The sequence below is a fragment of the Citrus clementina genome, unplaced genomic scaffold, assembly GCF_000493195.1.
Source record: "Citrus clementina cultivar Clemenules unplaced genomic scaffold, Citrus_clementina_v1.0 scaffold_9, whole genome shotgun sequence".
NCBI lineage: Eukaryota > Viridiplantae > Streptophyta > Magnoliopsida > Sapindales > Rutaceae > Citrus > Citrus x clementina.
Window position 1 is genome coordinate 5166998 of NW_006261964.1, and position 2389 is coordinate 5169386.

Consider the following 2389-nt stretch of genomic DNA (forward strand, 5'->3'; position numbering starts at 1 on the left):
CCAAAAACATCATGAATTATTTGAACTTTAGGTGAGTACTTGAAAAGGTGTCTAAATTATAAAGAATTAATCAGCCTCCCACCTAGATCAACATGAATTGTTTGAACTTTAGGTGAGTACTTGAAAAGGTGTCTAAATTATAAAGAATTAATCAGCCTCCCACCTATGGCGGGTGACTGTGACACTTTCGACATCAACATCATGATCACCTAAAATTTCAAACACAGCACTATAAAAGGAAGTAAGAAACATTAAAATGGCAGCAAATAGCACAAGTGAAACTCAAGCTACGATGGAGTTGAATCACTATGATCGAGAGAGTGAACTAAAAGCTTTCGACAACACGAAAGCTGGCGTTAAAGGCCTTGTAGATGCTGGAATCGATAGGATTCCCCGCATATTCTATCTACCAACTGATTGCTTGGACAAGACTCCAGTTCCCCGTGACGTTCAATATATTTTTCCAACTGTAGACTTGCAGGGAGTCGACAAAGATCCAATTCAACGCAAAGAAATTGTTGAGAGAGTCCGAAAAGCATCGGAGACGTCGGGATTTTTTCAGGTGATTAATCATGGGATTCCGGTGAGTATTCTGGAGGAGGTGAAGGAAGGCGTGCGCAGGTTTTTTGAGCAAGATTTTGAGCTGAAAAAAGAATTCTATACACGTGACATCACAAAAATGGTGGGTTACAATAGCAATTTTGACTTGTATAGTGCACCAGCTGCTAATTGGAGAGACACCATACTTTTTAATATGGCTCCTAATCCTCCCAAGCCAGAAGAGATGCCGGCTGCTTGCAGGTAGGTGATCTGAGTTTTATTTTGGTTTTTTAGAAAGCTGTGATTGATAGAGATATTGGATAGATAATGAACATATACATAATTAAATCTTAACCGTATACTGTCATGAATGCACATGTCGCACAAGATTTTTTAAGAGATTAGCATAACTGAATTAACACTGGATCCAAATTTATGGAAAGCGATTTGTGGATGAATAATTAAATGTTAACCAATTTGGATTAAATGTTGCAGAGATATAGTAATGGAGTACACCAAGAGTGTAATGAAACTGGGACCTTTATTGTTTGAGTTGTTATCAGAGGCTCTTGGTTTGAACCCAAATTACCTGAAAGGGATGGATTGCGCTGAGGGTCTACTGTTATTGGGCCATTATTATCCTGCATGCCCACAGCCAGAATTAACAATGGGCGCAACCGAACACGCCGACGATGACTTCGTTACGGTGCTTCTTCAAGATCACATTGGTGGCCTCCAAGTTTGTTATCAAAATCATTGGATTGATGTGCCCCCCAGTCCTGGGGCTTTAGTTATTAACATTGGAGACCTTCTACAGGCAAGTCCCTTTATTTTTTTTTTTATCATTCTTTTTCATGAATTCGTGCTCCAATATATTGTTGAACAAAATCCTTAATTGCTATGGTCACAATAGTGTTAACGTTGGTATTCAAAAGCTTAAGCTTTCGGGTCGGATACTTTAACCTTATAGGGTTAAGTTGTTAATATTAATTTGGTGGAATGGAAAGCCTTACTAATAGTTAACACTGGAGGCTTGCACTCTGGGTCGAGGTGGGTAGGGATTTCGGTAACCACCCCATTTGTTAAAGCCATGAGCTACCCTGTTAAGTTTGGTCTTTAATACTATTTTTGGGGAGCTAGCCACCAATTTAAACTTAGGTTCTAATGGTTGCCCTAACATCTTTTGTTGGGTTTCACTTTTCAGCTTATATCAAACGACAAATTCATAAGCGCGGAACATAGGGTATTGGCAAACCGTGTTGGACCAAGAATATCAGTGGCAAGCTTCTTTAGCCCCAAACGTCAGCCATCCTCAAAACTTTATGGACCTATCAAAGAGTTGTTATCAGAAGAGAATCCTCCTAAGTACAGGGAAACCACGGTTCGAGATTTTGTTTTGCATTTGCACAAGAAGGGCCTCGATGGCACTTCAGCGTTAGAGCATTTCAAGCTATGAATTCTGTGAAATATTGCAATATGTAACCACTTATTTGAAACCTAAGCTTTTGTACTTTTTGTTGGGTGTTGAAATCTCTAGTACTATTGGACAAGTAATTGTGTTGGAAACGTGTCTTAGTTGCTTCAGTAAAAGATTTGTTAGTTGCTTCAGTAAAAGATTTGCTGAATAATTGGTCAATAGACCAAGTCTTCAGGAATATTTGGTTAGATGTGGCTTGATATTAGGAAGATATTTTGTTTCATGTTATGTTTTTTAACTTTGTATAAAAGAGTATTGCAGTGAATAACAAGTGTGTTCCACTAAAAAATCTCTCTTCCTTTAGTTACTTTTAAATATTTTTCTTTTATTGTTATAAATTTTCTGCATTGTTCTCTGCAATAAATCTACAGA

General features: G+C 38.0%; 1 protein-coding gene across 1 annotated transcript; it reads left to right on the top strand.

Annotated features, from left to right (window-relative positions):
- The first annotated feature begins 287 nt into the window (after positions 1–287).
- Positions 288–2017, top strand: LOC18031267 (1-aminocyclopropane-1-carboxylate oxidase homolog 1). The gene is made up of 3 exons (XM_024184342.1): positions 288–801; positions 1036–1357; positions 1745–2017. Exons 1-3 carry the CDS (start codon positions 293–295, stop codon positions 1994–1996), a joined length of 1083 nt encoding a protein of 360 aa, XP_024040110.1. The 5' UTR covers positions 288–292; the 3' UTR covers positions 1997–2017.
- Positions 2018–2389: the final 372 nt, after the last annotated feature.

Coding starts and splice junctions, on each gene's coding strand:
- LOC18031267 (XM_024184342.1), top strand. CDS start 293: ATGGAGTTGAATCACTATGATCGAGAGAGTGAACTAAAAGCTTTCGAC. Junction 802..1,035: donor GAGATGCCGGCTGCTTGCAG/GTAGGTGATCTG, acceptor TAAATGTTGCAG/AGATATAGTAATGGAGTACA. Junction 1,358..1,744: donor ACATTGGAGACCTTCTACAG/GCAAGTCCCTTT, acceptor TTCACTTTTCAG/CTTATATCAAACGACAAATT.